General features: G+C 36.5%; 1 protein-coding gene across 1 annotated transcript in view; it reads left to right on the forward strand.

Moving 5' to 3' along the window:
* Positions 1 to 238: 238 nt before the first annotated feature.
* LOC109072073 (ephrin type-B receptor 2-like) overlaps positions 239 to 19833 on the forward strand; it is a 144282-nt gene continuing 124687 nt past the window's right edge. The window contains exon 1 of the mRNA XM_042766500.1: positions 239 to 628. Within this exon, the coding sequence (XP_042622434.1) occupies positions 577 to 628 (52 nt within the window). The 5' untranslated portion in view covers positions 239 to 576. The remainder of the gene's footprint in view (positions 629 to 19833) is intronic.

A 19833-nucleotide genomic window follows, 5' to 3' on the forward strand; every position in this document is an offset into this window, starting at 1 on the left:
AAAAAAAAAAGAAGGCGACAGACTATTCCGTTATCATTAAAACAACTGCAGCAAACATACTTTTCGATTATTCTTTATAAATCATCTAACAGTCTGTCTAAATTCACACCTCCCCTGTATCCCCAATTGTCACAATTTTCCACCGAGCATCCGCTGATAAGGCTGAATAGTTACGCTCTTGCATTGATTGACAGGCGGGACGGAATACATTTGCGCTTTCGGGTTGGTTGGCTTCACGCCTTTATAGTCTGTCCGACGGGAATCGAATCAGGTCGATTCTTATAAATGAAATAATCTTTAAAATGCTGTTTCTTATTTAAAAAGCGTCTTTTCTTATACACATTGATTCTCTAGCCGATCTCAACCGGCGCTCCTAACCACCGTCCCCCCTCGTCTGACTCCTTTGGTCTCGTCCATACTCGCTTAGGATTTTAGTTGTGTGTTTATGGCATCGTATTCATTCAACGGAAGGCAGAAGTCTGCCGGTCTGCGCCAGCGTCTTATATCAATGGCTTTCAGGGCTCATTTTATTTGAATGTCTGGACTTTATATAATTTCACCCCTAAGAAACCAATTATGGATATCCTATGGATTTTATGGACTCTACCCTCGGTCCTGGCTATTGAAGGTAAGATGTTTCTCCCCGTGTTATGTGAGTCCAGCATCTTTGCCGACAAACTGAGAGTTTACGGTCACGGCACGTTAGTTTTGAATGTCATCCAAGAAATAAGATACGAAACGTTTTTCGCTGATTAACGAATGTGGAATGATATTAGGAAAAATCTGACCTTTTTTTTTTTTAACGGTTAACTTACATTATCCCTGACAGGAACGTATTCCTTTGATAGGGATTGTTCTGTCAGGCAAACTATATTGTAAAATCATCACAGGTGGCTTATAAACGCATTTATTTAGTGAGCATCAGATAAATTACTTTATGGGTTGGAGAAATAATATATTTATAATCTTTTCGTATACGGCAGGAGCATTAAAACGGTTATTTTTATCGCACGCGCTGATACGTGTGCTTGCGCGAGCCATGCACGAGATTCGCGCCCCTTATTTGTACAGTCATTACAAAGGTGAACTATTAAACCCAAACCCTTTCTATAGATATACAAATCTTTTTTTCACTATTAATGTTTCTCCTTTAACACATTCACTTGTTGTTTTAAGCTCGTGTGCGGCGGGTATTCAGAGCTAAAATGGTGATGCTGGACTCAGCATGTTGGACAATGAAACAGGTTTCCAGTGAGCATACAATTACAAAAAAACCAAACACTGTCCTTTATCATCATTCGCTGACTACACTTTCAAGCCCCGGCAGTTTGAAGTGTCTGTGTCCAGTGAATTATGCTCAATGAATTTTAAGTAGGCATTGCTGGTGTTACAGGAACCTCTTGTGGCTTTAGTTCTCAAGTTTAATGATACTTGAGTGTATTGTCATGTAATGGATTAATATAGGGATACACAAATCTGTACATTTGGCCTGGAAATTCTAAAAGCAGGTGATTTTATTTATTTCGTTTGGATAAAGGTTTTATCAGGTATTTAGTACAAAACACAGTAAGGCTAACAACAGTGGTGTAGTTATGATAATTAAAAATGTACAATACAATTAACACATTTGTACTTTGGCACAACTGTATTTTAATTAAATAAGAGCTCATTCAACAGCACTGCACGACTACTTTTTCTGTTGCTGATAAACCTTTCTTTAAAAAAAATTTGTGGAACAGCATAAACCATATTAGCCTACTTTAAAATTGTATTAATTTTTTTTACATCTAAGTTTTATTGACATTTCAATTTCAGATAGTTTTTAATATTAATTCAACTAATTATGTCACTTGAATAAAGGGGCTATTTTTTATTTTTGTTAATTTTTTTCCACCGACTTAATTAAATGTTGAAATATTTCCACGCCCAAATTTAATTTAAATTGAAATATGGCAGGTTTTAAATAATGAGTAATATGGACAGTAATTGTAATTCAAAAATTAGAAAAAGGCCGAGCTTTTAATGAAGCAACTAAAGGAATTAGAAAAAAAAATTTAAATTCAGGTTGAGTTGTTTGACCTTCTTTTTTATAATATAAATGTTGCTTTTAGCAATATTTACATTACAACATTTTTGTCTTCGCTGTACAGAAGAGTATAAATGGTGATTTCCAGCATAGTTTTCTACTGGAAAAGAGGTTCTATTTAGGCATATATATATATATATATATATATATATATATATATATATATATATATATATATAACAATTAAACTATGGTGTGTATACATAGGCCCTATGTGTGTTTATAAGTTTGCATGTGTGTGTATATATATATATATATATATATATATATATATATATATTATATATATACTATTTATTGGTATTTGTATGTAATATGTATGTAATATTAGTTATACTATTTGTTGTAATGCTTTTTTCTCCTCCTAATCAAGTTTATTTACTTTTCCTTAAGGATCGCTTAATCACAAACTCTGGAGAGATGGGTTGTTACACATTCTTCCTCTGACTAATACCCTAGTTTTTCAGCCAGTGGTGTTAAAGCATATCGCACTTAAACATAAAAAAATTAGAGAGTTGAAAAAGAGGTCAACGCTGCCTTGACCTTAAAAAAAGTGATGTCAGGTAGTAGAGGAGATGGGTTGGTGAGATCTGAGATCATCTTAAAGCCTTAAACAACAGTATTCTTATTCTCCTCGCTAAGTGTGTAAAGTAAGTAATTTTCTAGATGTTTTATTTCAGTTTTGATATGGTAACTCATACGCGTTTTGCTGTAAGTTATCTCTTGTTTAATTTATCTGTACAACCATCGTAGTGACACTCAAGATATAAGACTCTGTTTCTTTTGAGTCTGAGTCTCCTTAGTGTAAGAACAAAGTGAATCAAGTGCTTTTTTAAGGCCAAGCAGGATTTGCATTTGTGAATTTAGACAGGTTTTTCCCAGTTGGTGACCATTGAATATGGTTCAGCTCTTCATTGTGTTTTTACATCAAATGATGCTGCCAGTCAAGGGACTTTTCCTTAGTATGTCAGAATTCATTATGCAGTGGTTTGAAATTACAGTGCAATTTAAAATTAGTTCTTGTGCCTGTGGCTCCTCAGCAATATATAATTTTTCTATTTCAAAGTTGTCTGATTTTGCTTTTTTCTTTTCCCTTTTTTGTTCTCTTTTAGCTATTCCACTTTGCATCACAGTTGGTTCAGTGTAATCACACAATGTGATGTATAGAATTTTAAACTAATACATTTATATAATTAATTTTGACTATATCTGCTGGATTTGGATTGTGATTTACATTTCACAATTAAATGTTTGATAGATTTAAAAGGTTATTAAGCAGGTTATCTACAAGGCCACGACCGAGCTGCATTTTATCTATGGCGTCACAGTTGGCATCTATTGCAAGCAGGACACCAGTCGTTCAGAAGATTCCTTTCTATTTCAATATTCCCAGCATGATTCCATTTTGCTGTCATAATGTCATGATACAATGACTTTTCTCTCATCTTGAAACATCCCATACGCAGCTGCATCTGTTCCCATACTGTATATAAATTATATATTGATGATCCCTCCAAAGTGATGGAAATGTTTAGACGTTTGTCTTTAGTAAGTTTGCACATAATATCTATCCTTGTGTTGTTCAAGGGTGAAAATAGGTTGTTCAGCTGGTTTAAATAAGAGCTTTGATGATAATCTAGTACCACAATACTATTTCCACAACTTGTATATATATGAATATTTTCTGTGTTTAATTTAGATTCTGTTTTTTTTTTTTTTTTTTTTTTTTTTTTTTCAGTTTATCGCTGTAACGCTATTAAAATATTCAATTTGATCATACCAGGGCTTGAGACTTACCCTTTTCCCAAGGAGCACATTAAAAAATGTAGGGGCACAATGCAAATTTTTCAAATTATGTGTCTTAGCTTAATATGGGGATATAAGGAGATATTTACAAACACAATTATTTAATTTATCAGAATACAGAAAGTACACTTTTTTTTATAATTTTGAATCGAATATTTAATAAATGAATAATTTCATTTAAAGGCTAATTATGTAACTATATTAAATTGTACATTAGGTATGTGACAGTATGAAATTTTCACAATAGTCATTGAAGCTTTTATCACAGTATATGTTTTTATCACAATATATAATTTAGTAAGTGAAAAAACAGTGTTGTCCTCCGAACAGGTTAAATAACTTTATTAAAGGTGCTGTATGTAGGATTGACACAGAGTGGTTGAACTAGGTATTGCAGTTCAAATTCAAAATATTGGAGAGGGTTTTTTCACCTGGCACCTCCTCCTCAGACTTGACGCACACATAGGTTGCCAGATTGATGACACAAACAGGAACGACTGCACTTGACGATGAACGAAATGAAATACGCTGTGTTTTCAGCCAACTGGCAACCCGGAGTGCCGAAATACAATTGGGCAAACGTGGGCGGGTTTCACAAACCAAAACAAACTCCGACATTTCGGGCTGGAACGCACAATTTCAAGGGAGAATAACTGACTGTATCATTGTTTTTTCAGATAAACAAGTATGTTAACTTAGCTTGTTTCTTAAATATCTGCAAACATATTATGGTATTTTATGCTTTAGTAGAGTCAAAATATTACATACAGCACCTTTAAATATCTTTTACTAAAGAAAGACTTTATTTAAAAAAAAAATACACAAAAATATAAATTAAACAAGTGTTTCAAGATTAGAGTGCAAAAGATTAAAGTTCAAATGAATGAAAGAACAACAGGTAACAGTTTACAATAAGGTCCCATTAGTTAACTTTAATTAAAGCAGGTTAGCATTAACTAACAATGTGCAATAGCTAATTGTTGCAGTAGTGAATATTATTTGTTAATGCTGGTTATAAAAATACAGCTATTTATTGTTAGTTCATGTTAGCTACTTTAAATAATATTGGCAGACACAACTTTTGACTTTATAATGAATTATTAAAAGTTGAAATTAACATGAACTAAGATTAATAAGTGTGCTTTGATTCAGTGCGCCTCCTTCAATTGTTCCGCCTACTCATCTGTGGTATTTCATCATCGCCTTCTTAAAGTTCAATAAGTTTTTCCATAAAGAAATTAATACATTTGTTATAGGCTACCGTGTATGTTAGGATGTTTAAATCACACTCATGCTCCTAAATAAATTTTTCAGTTTGCACACATCTATTTTCAGTCACAAATGCGAGTGAAATGCTCACACCGTCGAGCCCTGCATACAGAATTTCTGAAGTGACTGTGTTTCTCCGAAAATTATTTATTTTTTTGCTCAGCGTTTTGAATAAGTGCAAAGTTTGTTTCAGCTAAGCTTTTCACAATCTATTTCCATAACACTCTAAACAACAGACAGAGGGATAATTAAAGGTATTGTTTGTTAACATTGCCATTTTAGCCCTCATATCAACACTTCCACTTTGAAATGCCTGCCAAGTTTGAATAATCTGCTTTCAAATGTAAATGCATCCCATCCGTTTCCAGCTATATGCCGAGTGTGGGCCACTGCAGAGTAAGCTGACACGTAACATTACAGTTTTTTGGATGTGTAACAAAAGGCAGAGCATGGTGTGGAGAGGTGGTGATAGAGGTTCAGAAACAGGATTAGATAAAGGTAAAGTGAGTGGCTGCTCCCAATCCTGTGTTTTCTCAGTTCACTAAATGAGCAGATGCAGGGAGCTAGTCTGCACGCCAGCCTCCACAGTGGCGTTCACAAAGAACCCGCCTCCATTCAGGGTCTAATCCATGCTGCCCAGGGCCCTGCTATTGTCACTTTGCATGCAAAATTTCAATTAGTGCTGGTACCAGTTGTTTCTCTAGTGAGACGGGTGTCACGTTACGATGGAACGGCCGAGGGCTACCTTGACCAAGCAGAAAGTCGGGAATAGCAGAGAGACTCATGGCAAATGGGCTTTTTTTTCTGTAGAAATCCTGCAGCTTTCGACCCAGCATGCTATCTTTGACAGTGTTGGACCTGGAGGTTTTTGTTTCATGAGTGTGTCAGTTCTGCGCTTGCTGTGTATTTTAAGCAGCTTCTTGTGTTTGGAGAGTGCCTTTGCACTCAGCAATTTAAGGAATTCACAATCTGTTGACAATCACCCTAACAAAGGAGTTCACTTTTGTTTAAGTCAAGTCAGTCTTTTAATAAAACATGCTGGTTAGAGTTAAACTCGTCTTGCAGTGACTGGCAATTTAGCATAAATGATAATGACTGCCAAACTTATTATGCTCATTACTCCATTCTTCAGCATTTGACTATATTGGTGTGATCCACATACACTGAATCTCACACTATCTGCAATTATTTGCTTATAATATGGGGTTACTTTGGTCAGGTCCAGGCAGTTTCCTGCAAGTAGTTTGAGAGTGACTCTGATGATTACTGGAAATGTTAATTGTCCCAAATTTTGATAATTTTTTCCCCCTCCATTTTAATACTCCACCAAGATACACAAGGCTGAAACTTAATTATTGAAGACTACTGCCAAAGACCATTTTTCATGTTTTACATGAAAGCTGCTGAATAATTGTTTTTCTTTTCTTTTCCCTTTTTTATTTTTAGGTTTCTGGCTAGTGTTTGTTCTTTAACATTAGATTGATAACTTCATCTTGGCTCCCCACCATTATTTAGACATAGATGTTCAAATTTATTTTTTAATCTGTAACCTTAAAATAACCTTTATACTAAATAGTTATTTTAGACCAGATCTAACTGTCTGTCTTATTACAATGTCAAAAATTCCCAAATATAATGACAATCATATATGAGTAGTGAAACGTATGTTTAATGACCAGGAATCAGACATTTTGCCTTTAAAACCACATTTAAAAGTGGCCCAAATGTAAAAAAAAAAAACAAAAAAAAAAAAAAAAAAAAACGTATGTTTAATGACCAGGAATCAGACATTTTGCCTTTAAAACCACATTTAAAAGTGGCCCAAATGTGAAAAAAAAAAATTATATATATAAAAATATAAATATATATATATATATATATATATATATTACACACAAGTACAGTAACCAGTATGTGCAAGATATAAAAGGTATTTTTTTTCTTTTTACCATTTTTTTTTTTACATTCATAATTCGAATGGTTCAGGCTTTGAAGCATTACAAAATGACTCAATTTTTTCTTTTAAAACTTTTAAGAGTTGATTATGTTTAATTACTTTTAATTTGCCTTTGTGCTCTCTGTGCTCGTTGGTTTCTATATTGTATCTGGCTACTTCCTTTGTTGTGCTTTATAAAAGAAAAGGTTTTTCCTTACAATTGTAAGGTGTGTAAAAACATGAATGCAGCTGTTGATAATCAGTTAAAACCGCTTATATCTTAGTTTCTCATTATGTTCTGTACGTATACTTAGCTATTTCTGTGCTTATTTATACAGCGTCTCAAAGCTGAAGGACCATATCCTTTTCTTAACAATAACATGGCAGTTTGACCATTACCTGAGTTTGGGTGTCTCTAGTGTTAGTGTAGAGAGAGGATAAATGAGGGTTTGTATGCTACAGATCTGTTGAGTGTGTGGTTGAAGGTCATGTGGGATTTTCTTAAACAGCTAAATGATAGCTGTGTTTTTCTACCTTGAGGTGATAATTGTTTCAATCTGCAGTACAAGACGAGGCTCAGGCCGAGGTTTGGACAGAGCTAGTGAGACTGTACATAGAACATATTTAAATCATGGCATGAGTAGATAATTTAATCTGTTCATGCAAAGATTATTGCATCCTAATCAGTCTGTTTAATCACATCTAAGTACTTACTGGTGGATCAGAATGTCTATCTCTCATTCCCATTGGTCCAGTTTGTGAGAACATTTATCTTTACTGTAACCAGATGCAGAGAAAACTGTCTCCTGCAATTTACTAAGCATTGTGCAAAACACATTCAAAATGAAATATGCAGGCGGTTTTTAACTCCTTAGAGCTGTAAGCAATGTGATTACTCATGCATATGTGAACTCCCATTGTTCATTCTATGTTTGTGTAGCCATAATAATACGCCCAGTTAAAAGGTGGTCTTAGGGGATGAACATCCGTCATACACGTCACACTGCAAGTGATCCTAGACCTCAAACATGTTGTAACACCACTAGGAGTGTGTTGGACATCACATTTATTGATTTTTGCTCAGTTCATATAGACCCCTGAATGTGATTTTTACTGTACACTGAGTTTGTGGCACTGCGAGCAGTTTAGCTAATTAAGTTTCAGTTGGCTGGTTGTCTTAAGGGGCTAATTAAAGGAGCCTAATTGCATAAAACCAGACCTTGTCTTGTGCAGGCAAGGCCACTTTAACCACTGTTACAGGACCATTTGTATTTACGGGAATCACAAAGCTTTTTGACAAATTTAGTATCCACATACAGTTGATGCAAGTAGCCAAATTTTAAAATTAGGGCGAGAGAACAAACAAACAAATGAATCATCCTGCCTTCACCTGTGATGAAATGCAATTATACGAAAGCCCTATTCGGACAGTAATTGTTTCTCAGGGGGACGTAAGGGATTTTCACCATTTACAGGGGGTAGTTGGTGATTTTAATGCCGTCCGAATCCAGGATGTCGGTGTTTTTCTCTCTCCACCCCCGTAAAAATCCCCGGCTGAATTTACCTACTCTTTTTTGACAAACACCAAGGTTGTGTGGTTATTTAATTGCCGTCCGAATCCACATATCTGAGATTACGTGAAGAAATCGATTCAAAATTCAGTGTTTAAACCCTTTTTGAGCACTCCCGAACACCCTAAGGTAACGTTTGTAGCCTACTTCAGTGTAATTTGCATACATATTTATTTCTGAAATGCTGGAAAGTATTTAAAATAACAATACTTCAGAACTGCTCCACCACAGCCACTGGGAGCAGAAAGAGAAGAAAAGCATGTAAACATTCTTTATTATGGCAGCAGCAGGCATGCAATACAATTTTAAAATGTGTATTATAAACAGAATTATATTATAATTATAATTATATACAACTATAGAGTGTGAATAGATCGCCATCTGAATCCATGAGGTTTATCACTGAGGTGATATGTAAATACATTAATACAAACATCCATATTATAAACATATACCACAACAATAATACTACCGATTATGTGGTTAGTAGTTTCTGGAAGACTTAACTTCTCTACCAATGTTATAGAGATAGCTCACCTGATATTAACCCTAAAAAGGGTGATGTATCCTGGGGGATACAAACATTTGGAAGGCTGTGTAGGGCCCTTTGATTTCTGCGATGCGGAAAACTCCGACGGAATCGCGGAATCCGAGTCATAAAAATGTAATTTACAGTTTATCACGGAATTTCACGGAATTTGTCAAATTTTGAATGAATTAATCAAAAGTAGGTAATTATACTTAAATCAAATCGCGATATGGACTAGTATCTGTAAATATTAAGCCAGAATAGTCGATTTAAATATGAATCCTGCATGTTCTGCGTGTCTCTGTTAATGAATGGCGCTGAAGTGCGGCTTCGTCTATTACACACATATGGAAGCGCGTGTGACGCTCGCGGTGATTTCAGTCTCCTGAACACATAAATAACAACTCCAAAACATCAATAACATCCACATAACGACTCTCTGATTTGAGCAAAACTAGCATTTGACTGTTTAATTTGAGTAAAACTAAAGTCATATCACATACACAGAACTGCTTATTCATGACAACCCGTCAAAATAAAAGTCTGGTTTAATTAAAAGACAAGTATTTGCCAGAAATGTATTACTATTGTTCAGCAGAATGTACATAGCCTACTACTACTACTACTACTACTACTAAAAAGAAACAAACATTGTTGGTAAACAAAGGGAATTTACAATTAATATTAAAACGTGGAAGAAATGTTGTGTGATTATTCCTTAAAAATAAAGTTTGCTTAATTTTCAATAATTAAAAGATAAATTAATTTTTATGCCTTCATTTGATAGCCAGAAGATTTTAATACACAACATCATGACCACCTGTAGTGGGGAAATACTCATAAAAGTTGATATGTGTATATATGCACATGTATATATATATTTATATATATATATATATATATATATATATATATATATATATATATATATATATATATATATATATATATATATATATATATACACATACACAAGTATGTTTTTTAGTATCTTATTTTTAGAGATAGATTCACAATTCAGTGATTATCGAGAGATACACAAATAAACATTCCTCAAAGTCTGTTGTGTCATATTTGACATTTACTTTTCATGAAAAATATAAAAACAATGGTAAATGCATACTCAAGAAAACCCAAGCTGTTTCAGCCCAGTACAGGTTAATTATTACTAACAATATAAAAGTTATTCCCACATTTACATTATTAAAAAAATTCTGAAAAAAGAAAAAAAAAAAATCTGTCAGCATTTAGTCTAGTCACCCTCATGTTGTTTTAAACATGTATGACTTTCTTCCCATAGAGTAAAATCAATAGTGTTCAGTGGGTTTTTGGACGTCATTGTATGCACAATAGCAGTTCTTTGAAATGTGGTTTTGAGTTCTGCATAAAGAAAAAGGTTTGGAACGACATGATATGAGAGTGAGTAAATAATGAGAATTTTCATTGGGTGAACTGTCCCTTTAAGAACAATTTTCTTTAGCTGAAGTTAGAGACAGGTATGTGTTCTTGCAGGAGGTCAGACCACACTATTAAACATCTGGCTTCCATCAAGGCGTTCGACAAACACAGTTCCTCTGAACTGGCGCAGCGCTGCTCTGTGTCTTCCAGAGTACAGTCTGTTTTCTGAGATAAAGGCAGGTTGATTGCATCCTCATCTGCATCACAAAGAGAGGCTGCATTCACCTGAACTGCTGTTACCCTGAACACACTTGATGCCTCCTGGTATTTCCGCCGCCGCGTGATGTCTGCCAGGTTTTGACTGCATACATCCTTTCTCTCAGGCTGCAGGGGGCTGACGGCTTGACTTATACTGGCTCCTTGGGGATGTGACCCGTGGTTCTGTTATAACTCAGTCTGATGTTATTGCTTTCATCCCTGTCAACAACTGTCTCAGACCACTATGACGCTGACTCTTACATTGCACAGGGCTGGGTCACAACATGCACTCACACACAGAAAGCTTCTTCTTCCCAGGAAGGAGTGCAAGGGTCTCTGTTAGCCATAGGATGCCTTTTTGTTGTTTCATTGCGTTAAGACCAAGTGGCAACCTCCCGCTCTCTCATGAAGCCAACAAGGAAGTGACTAAAACTGCAATTCATGGACTGGCTGCTAGAGGCTGGCTCCAAAAGTCAATCCCATAGACTCCCCATGTTAAAATGCCCAACTTTACAGCAGAAAAACATGTTTACAGCCTGGTACAAAAAATTATTTTGGTCTATATAGCTAATTTTGCCCTTCATGACAACTGTGAGGGGGGTGATTATTATTATTATTTTTTTTTATAACATATCCCTTTAAATTATATTAAGCCTTAAAGTTCGGCATTAATTAAGGGCATGGCCACTTGAGTGACAGGTGGATTGCCACTGCTGACACTGGTGTCGAGTTAGGTGGGCGTGGCTTCAGCAACCAGCTCACACCTTTTTGCCCATTTTTGATGATCCGGGAGTGATGCGCGGTGATGCACTAACAAGATGATGACCTCCTCCCACCAACCACTATCATCAAAAAAAACCCTCATAAAAAAACTGCGGGTGACATCATGGACACTACTTCCATGTTTTTATACAGTCTATGATTTAGCCTTCAGAATGTGTGATGGATGCCTTTGCAGTCTTTGTCCCTCAGAGTACTGTGCTTGAGAAGCGAATTCCCGCTATTTTTGTAATTAAACAAACTGAATTCTCTGCATTCCGGTCAGTTGAACTGTAGGCAGGAGAATAAGCAGCCAAGTTGGGGTAATTTGCTAAGTATAAACATTCATTGATTACTACCACAGTATTTTTGCCTTGATGCCTTTTCCTTCCACACTAGTGCTGAATTACACTTCTCACTTGGTTGTTTTCCGTAAGAATCAGACTGGTTTGGCAGTGCAATGTGAGCTGGAACAAACAGCCTCCTCCTTACAGGATTAACATCCGCACTCCATTCCCAGGCCACCTGTGACTTTTTCATGGCTAATCTAAGTTTGCATACTATGGTCCCTTTGGTGACAGAATTGTGTTGAAATAATATGTTGGGGGTCCAATTGCCACTTTTCTGTTTTGCTTAATAAAGTATGATTTGAAATTAAATACAGCTATTTGACTTCCCTTGTGTTTAGGAATTGTGCACTAGCAGACGTTTAGGCTGTTTTTGATAGGCCGAGCTAATCAAAATTACCTGTCGCTGAAAGGCGAAGTGCGCCACAGAGAAAAAGAGTTACCATGGAGCTGTTTGTTTGCATATAATTGCATTAGCTTGAAACCAAAGGAATTAGCAGAGATAATGGAGTGATTTGGCCCATAGCTGTAACTTGACTGCACTCGGAAAGGGCAGACGGGGTAATACTCTGTTGTATTCCTATTAATTCAGAAGTACTATGAACCCTTCAGAAAGTCTGTGATCTTTTGTTCTTCTGACTTGAAGTCAAGATCACTGCATCATAATAGATTTCATTAGGGATGTCCGGCAACTGAAATTATTTGGCCAAAAATAGCAACAAAAGCTTTTTCAGTTTTCGGCCGAATAAACAAAATAAACAAAAAGACTGAATAAATTGTAGCGAACAATGACATGACATGATCAAACAGAGGTGCGCACTAATGAGAGACGCAAAAATCATTACAAGCCCCGACAATGAGAGACTGTTTAGCACTTCATCACATGTCTTCGATGAGAAGTAGGGGTGGTTGTTGCTGGTTACTGTATGATGACTGAAATTGCAAAATGCCCTTAAACAATTAAATAAACTGCAGAACATTGTGTTTTCTAATACACGAATGCATTGCATGTATTTAAACAGTGCTGCATGAGCTCGTGGCGCCAGGGTTCATAGTCCAAAGCGAGGAAAATCTGCGCTGAAATAGTGTTATTCGTCAGTTGCCTAGTAACATTTTAAGGCATGTGACAATGTGATACGTAGGGCTGTGATGGTGGCAGATTTTTACCCCCGCGGTGGTAATGGACCAACTACCGTCAGTGGCGTGGTGTTGATATACATATTAATTAGTATTAATTATATCTATAATTTATGTATAAAAAAAATTATATAGAATTTTGAAACAAATAATAAAAAATGAGGCTCAATAATCTATTAACAAACGTGCATGTTTATTTTAACACTTACGTCTTTAAATACTATAGAACTTATTGTAATCAGTGATGCTACACTGCATGTGGCACATCACGACTTGACAAATCCCAGATTTGAAAACTATTACTGTTATTACACTTGCTTGTTTTAGAGTGCGTGATGTCACCTGGCAATAATCGTTTTCCCAAATTCGTAATGAGAATCATTTATAAATCTGCTGTTGTCAACAAAAAGAAGCACTGAGGTCTTCCTGCTGGTTTCTGCCGAAATAAATGCTGAGAAAAAGCAAGAGCTCCATAATCATTAATAAATTTTATTATTGTAATTTTACTGTTGTTCTATAAAATAAAATAAAAAAAGACAATAATAAGGTTAATAATAATTACAACAGCTCTCTTAATACATTTATTATAGCATTCACACATAGTGTTCATATTTTCTAATGTTTTAAAAGATGTGTCTTCTGCTCAGCAAGGCTGTATTTATTTGTACAGTAAAAAATGCATGCTTGGTTCAAGAAGGGGGTCTCAAAAATGGCCAAAAAAAAAATTTACTGACTGGGGTGGCAAAAAGTTCATTTTGGATCCTCATCAGCTTTCATTTATTCAGAGAAATTCATTTGACGTTTCATGAATGTAAGGATAAAAGATGTCTTTGGAATGATAAGCAATTCATTATTTGAGCTTCAACCCATCAATTAGTGTGCAGCAGCAATAATCAGTGGAAAATATGAAGCCTCAATAATGAGAGGTCATTTTGTTTCTATTTTCAAATGCAGACACATTTAATTGGAAAATAGCAATTGGAATCAGCTTTTCAGAACTAAAAAGAAAATACATTGCCTATTTTATTATTATTATTGCTATTATTTGAAGTGTGTCCATCCAAGAATATTTTTCCTTTTAGTCAAGTTATTGGAATATGCTTCCGCCGTGTTGGTTAAACAATGTCTGGAACCACTGTAGCCATGAAGTAACACTGCTCACTTAAACAGGAGCGCAGTATAGCAAAGAGTGATGACTATTTTCCATACTTTCCACCAGCTCTACCTTTCAGATAATAATCATCATGGATCATCCAGCCAGGCAGCTGGAAAATCTACACAGCCTCCCGAGGGAATAAATGTGAAGAGGAGGATGTGACTGAGGCGGTTCTATGAAAATGAATAAGCCATGTGATGATAATGTGCAGAATGTTATTTTTAACGTTGCATATGTTGAATGCCATTTTTATCTGACACTAACACAAGACGTCATGTGCATGGGCTTAGCTGGGCTGTCAGTTCCAAGCATTACCTACAATCCATCAGCATCAACCACGGTGGCTGTGCGAATACAATGCAGGGCAATGACTTTTACGCTTGGGACATATAGAATAAACTGTAAATTGGATCGATTCAGTGTGGATTTTTTGTGTGTTTTCATTGACATGTTTTCATTTTCAATGATAGACATCTCTGCCACCTGCACTGTTCATCACAAGTCAAGTGTGCCTAATCACTCTAGGAAAATAAACAATACCACCCAGCTAATTTCCCTTGTTTATGATACCATGTCCTCATAGGAGTCGCCCAGCATATCAATTACAGCATTGAGCGACCTGATTTCTCCTTTGTTTGAAACCCATCAGAGTCATGCTTTGAGCTTAAACAGCTCTGCATTTGATGAACCAGACTTTTGCTGGCTTGACTCTCATATGTTTAGATCTCTTAAGCCTTGGCTCTCATTGTTAAGATTATTCTCACCCTTTAAAACTCCTTCCTTTGATTTCTCGCCATGTGCTATTTTACTGTTCCAAGTAAGTAATTTATATGAAACAGAGCTTTTCTTTGTGCTCCCATTTGGCAAAGCAGCTATGCATTATTGCAATCAGTCTGGGGGTATTTTTTATTATTAGCTAAATTAAACAGTAGCCGGTGATTAAGTGAGAACATAAATCTGTATTGGATTTTTCTGGTGGGCTTAGAGTGAATTATTAAGAGACGCCCCAAAACTCAACACACTGTGTGGAGTTGGTGACATGAAGGCGTCTTCCCACTGCAGGCCTGCCTCTTGATACATTCGCTCTCTCTGCGGCCTGTGGTGATATGTGGCAGACACATTGCATGCATGCGGTAACCATATGAGTGCCTCGATGGACTCTTTCTCGTCAGAGGGGCCTGCCTCATAGAGTAATTGGAAAAACATGGTTTTGATTACACAGTTTGGCCACAGAACATGTCAGGGTTTTTACCTAAATGTCCCTCTCCTCTACATGCTGCTAGGGTCTTTTGAGTGATGGGGCTAGAAGGGTCACTTATTCCAAAAAAAAAAAAAAAAAAACCTCGTTGGGGATGAAGAATGGGCCTACACTTCTTCTGAAACATAACATGTGAGGCTGTTCTTTGTGGAGGCATGTTCTTTGTGGAGGCTCAGGCTGTTGCGTGGTGATATATGTCGGAGCACCTGCAGGATCAGACCGGGAGACCATGTCTCGCCTGAATGCATGGAAACGAGAGGCCTAAAGTTGGATTAGTGCATGAGGTGTGAACATCGGGTCAAGGGCATGGCTAGCCTTTGAACTACACGGCCACATATGGTCATGCGGTCAGGTGTCTGACATACGGTCAGGTGACTCAAATTATTGTACCGATTATTGCTCGTTGTTTCCGACGTACACCAAACACCGAACTGGGATGCGGGAAAGGGGGGGGAGATAATGATGTCAGCTTAATATCATGATGTCTGTCAACCATCGACAATGGACGATGGCATCTGTCGGCCCAAACCTTATAGCTAACACCAGATATGTCATATTATTGATATTGCATTTACATTTTGATATCGTTTGACACTTTAAACTTTTTGGATTTGTATCCTTAGCCCATTGCCAAGATGGCTGGCACACTGATGGCCTCCTTGCTTTTCAAAAGCTTTTGAAATGGTAGCAAACAGATTGTGCATCTGTCGTTTTTGACCATGGTCTGCCAATTTGTTACTGCCTCATACAGACTGCTCATTTGATACAGTGGTCTAAACCTATTGCTTTACAAATCAATCTGAAAGCCACAACTCAGGAATTGTTCAATGAAGTTAAAAGCCTGTGATGGAAAGGGAAATGAAAAAAGGAGGCTTTCTTTTTGGTTGCAAAAATTATTTATTTTTAGTGTACAGCCACGGATTTGTCTTGCACTTTTATTTTACATATTTAGGAATATTTTAAGCAAACCATTAATGATATCTAAAGCATAACTACAATATTTTTAGTAACACTGCCACAACAAATGCCACTTATATCACACATAAGTTATACAATAAAGATTTAAGCTGATACTGTTGGGACATTGAGTCAGTGAAAACAAATGGCAACAATTTAAAAAAATGATTCAGCTAAACTCAAAAACACTGGAAATGTTTATTGGTGCAGTTTGAGCTGGCTTCAAATTAGCATCTTCTGACTTTTTCCCTTGAGAAAACACTATATTTTTAGGCCACATTTGCTTATTTAATTATTAATCATTGTTGAAGCAACACTGCAAATGAGAAAGCCAAATAACATGTACCAAAGTGTAGGTCTGCATAAAATTGTAATAATAGTGCTGTTCATGCTCAAGCTTTTGTTGGCCACGAACAGCCGTTATGATATCACCATTAGATGAATCTATAAATTTGCTGGCATTGACAGGCTGACATGCATGCAACAATTGCCATTTGGTAGGTGTCCATCATTTTTAATTAAGCAGTTAAATATCACTCTTCATGTAGTATTTGAAGCCAAGACACATGTCCGATCAGTCAGATATATTGGTCAGATACTAATTTGCATGTGTTCAACATGTGTAGATTACAGCATCAGACACTGCTGCCTAAAATCATTAGAACCCAATGAGCCCTTCTCGTACACATTTTTTAAAAAAAATCATGTGCTTCACTGCACCAAGAAACTCTGTTTGTGTACTCAAGACTGTTTCCAAGATGCAATGCTCTATAAAAAGCATATTTAGAAGGAAAGTCACTTATTGGGTCATTTTCGATTTTTATCAGCAACTTGTTACTTGCCAACAGTAAATTGCATTTAGGTTGTTCCGTCTAAGTCAAAAGTCGAGACTATTAAATAAAGACTTTTTCGGAGCAGACGAAACGTTTGTTCACAATACTCTCTGTACAGATCAAATAGATTGATTTCACATTGTTGACTGGTTCACAAAAACGTTCAGAATCGGTTCCAAAAAGTTAATGTCTGAAGCAAAATAATCAAGTTTTCACAAACTTGCAACATTTCTATAAAATTCATTTTTTTTTTTGACATTTAATGAGTCTACTAGAAAATGAGTCACACATTCCAGAATGATCTGATCATTACAGACACCAAATTAAGAAAAAAGTCATTTAACATATGTAGAAAGTCCTTTATCTGGAGTCAAAGTATCTTGTGTGAAATTTACATGACACACATATACACATCTGCTGTTGTTTTATTTATTTATTTAACTAATCATGATTACAATAGAGTAACCCTAGACTTAAAAACAATTTGGCATTTTAATAAGTAAATAAAGATGTTATTTAGCCTCTTTATAAACAGTTATTTTTTTTTTAAGGACATTAGATGGAGATTAGTTTGTTTTTACCAATACAGCTTCTGGGGGCATTTCTTCCTAAAAAGCACAGCTAGGTCAGAGACTCTTGCATGTACATGCATACACAAAATACAGATTGTTTTTCTTTAAACTTGTGCAGCATCACGTGATTTAGATCACCCTCTGGTTGTTACAGAACTTGATGATAAGCACATGTGGTTGGCATAGATCTGCTGCATGTCATAAATAATGTCTGCTTTGAGAAGGCCATGTTTTTTGAATAATGGATGGAGACCTTGGTTGGCAGCACCCCTGCTTCTACTAATGGATCCACATTTAACCTTTTTATCCTTTGGCAAGTTCAAAACACTTTAACAGAACATTCCGATGGGAAGCTGGCAGCCCAGGGAAACTAGCATAAGGTTGGTCTTTTCTAAATTCAGGAAGCAAACTATTGTTTAATGGTCTGGTTTACACTCCACTCGAGAGGTGAAAAATGCTTCAGGTGTGAACACAAAGAATCTACTCATAAGATTTTTTTTATGGACTATTTTGGTTTGCTGCTGGCACCCTCTAGACGGCATCTTCAAATCCTTGAAACCAAGAGAAGAGAAGAGTCTTAAGCTGCCTCACTTGAGTTGTGTAGCTGGAGGGCAATGCTCAGTGACCTCTTAGACAACACAATCCACTACACTCCAAGATGGGCACTCAGCTGCCACCTCAATCTCCATTGTTGGGTCTCTATCCACTCTCTGTTCTTTGGAAATCGAGCTCTCTTCCGCCCTCTCTTTCTGTTTCTTTCACATACAGTCTTCTAGGGAGGAGAAAGAGGAGACAGATCTAAGTGAAACTGCTTCGTTGCTTCTGTTTCTTTTTTTATTTTTCTCGTTCTGCTTATGTAAAGCGTGAAATATTAACAGTATAAGGGTGATGTGGCTGGATCAATGTGGAGGAAACATTACTTGTCACTCTGCTTTGTATTAAGACCTCATCAGTGGCAAAAGATTTAAGAGCTTTGGCTCAAGATGTCGGTTAGACACAATTTCGCTCAGGGCCACAGAGGAACATGTGTTCTCTTTAAGGACCGGGGCCAGATGTGGGAGTCTTAATGCTTCAGGTTTCCTCTCACCTTCTATGTGTCAAAGCTGCCAGACAGGCGAATGAACCAGTAAGGCAATTGCACAAAACAAAGGAGAGAGAGTGAGAATGAAAAAAGAGGAGGGGACCAAAAGAAAGAAAGAAACGGAAAAAGGCAGGCCCAGTCCATCCTATGGGGTTGCCACATTCCCAGTCGTGGCTGCAGAGAATTGTGTTTGTGCGTGTGTCAGGAAGGATTACAGGTGGAGAATGACAATCATCCAGGCTCGGCGGCAAACCTGTCTGCTCTCGTATGTGTGTGTGTGTGTGTGTGTCAGGGAAAACACTGGAGGGCCTCCCTGCTGAGAAAGATTTAGACACAGGGTTGAAATCCTTCTCAAGGGAAGGGTGGTAAGAACACGCACTGTTCGATCAAAGCACCCTGTGAATTAATTAACTCGCCATGCATTATTCAACACGTTTTCAACCTCTGTACTCATAATAGTGTTTCTCCATTCCTCTGGGGAACAAAAGAACCCACATTATGTCAGATAATGCAGAGGCATCCGTGATCTCCAGAGGAAACTGCCCAAAGGATTTTTCTGCCTGTGAAGTGCAGTCCTCCTGTTTATGATGAGTTGGAGGGGTCTAGCACTTTATCACCAAATTACAAATTTTCATTTTTTTTCGGATGTTTTCGTTAAGTTATGGTGAATGGGAAAAATGACAATTCACAGTTACTCTGGGCAGGCAGGGCTATTTGTCTTTTTGTGTGTTATATTCAGTCTTCTATCAGAAGTAAATTACAGATATTGCATTATTTTCAGTGTTTTATACACACAGGTAATGAATCATTTTTATACTTCAGCTTGTTAATATATGGTTGTTCAGGGTGGTTACTAGGTTGTTGCTTAGTAGCCCAACAC

This window comes from Cyprinus carpio, chromosome A11 (assembly GCF_018340385.1).
Source record: "Cyprinus carpio isolate SPL01 chromosome A11, ASM1834038v1, whole genome shotgun sequence".
In the NCBI taxonomy this organism is placed as follows: domain Eukaryota; kingdom Metazoa; phylum Chordata; class Actinopteri; order Cypriniformes; family Cyprinidae; genus Cyprinus; species Cyprinus carpio.